This window comes from Aplysia californica, unplaced genomic scaffold (genome assembly GCF_000002075.1).
Source record: "Aplysia californica isolate F4 #8 unplaced genomic scaffold, AplCal3.0 scaffold00410, whole genome shotgun sequence".
NCBI classification, from domain to species: Eukaryota; Metazoa; Mollusca; class Gastropoda; order Aplysiida; family Aplysiidae; genus Aplysia; species Aplysia californica.
Window position 1 is genome coordinate 42,005 of NW_004797680.1, and position 685 is coordinate 42,689.

General features: G+C 38.8%; 1 protein-coding gene across 2 annotated transcripts in view; it reads left to right on the forward strand.

Moving 5' to 3' along the window:
• LOC101852640 overlaps positions 1–685 on the forward strand; it is a gene marked incomplete in the record, with an annotated part of 23,392 nt that overhangs the window by 2,657 nt on the left and 20,050 nt on the right. The window contains 1 exon segment of one of the 2 annotated variants that reach the window (XM_013085817.1): positions 196–273. In XM_013085817.1, coding sequence (XP_012941271.1) covers positions 222–273 — 52 coding nt within the window. 2 annotated transcript variants of the gene reach the window in all.

Below are 685 nucleotides of genomic sequence, written 5' to 3' on the forward strand. Positions count from 1 at the left end.
TCTTCTTCTTCTTCTTCTTCTTCTTCTTCTTCTTCTTCTTCTTCTTCTTCTTCATCATCATATTATATTAGTATTTTTATTAGTGTTGATATCAGTTTTAGTATTTGTATTAATTTAGTATGTTCGTTATTTTGTTTATAATTTTCATTTTTATCATCAATATTATCATTGATACTCTCCACCTCAGGTTTGCAGAATCGGACTGATGTTCACAGACTGCGATGGCAGGCTCAGGGTGGAGAATATTCCTCTGTTTTCTGAGCTTAACCTCAGGTAGATAACTTCTTTATTACTCTATTGTTGTTGTACATGTTGCTTGGTGAGCTTGCTCTCTCATTATCATTTTCGTCGTCATCATCATTATCATTATCATCCTCAGCAGCATATGCATCAAAGTCTGCATCAGCATCAGCTTTGCCATCATCATCATCATCATCATCATCATCATTGAACTGAGTATATGACAATGGAGCCGAAAAAGAACGTCGCTCCCGCTCGAAGATTTCCTCGTGGAGTCCACAAGGCCCGTTCAGGAAATTTTTTTAAAATGATCATCATCATCAACATCATCATCACCCTCCGACTTGTCATCATCATCATCCTTTGCCTTGCCGACTGGCGTGGGCGATCATGGACCTCCACTTCCGTCTGTCTTTCGAAGCAGCAATGGTGTCTGTTGTTCTTG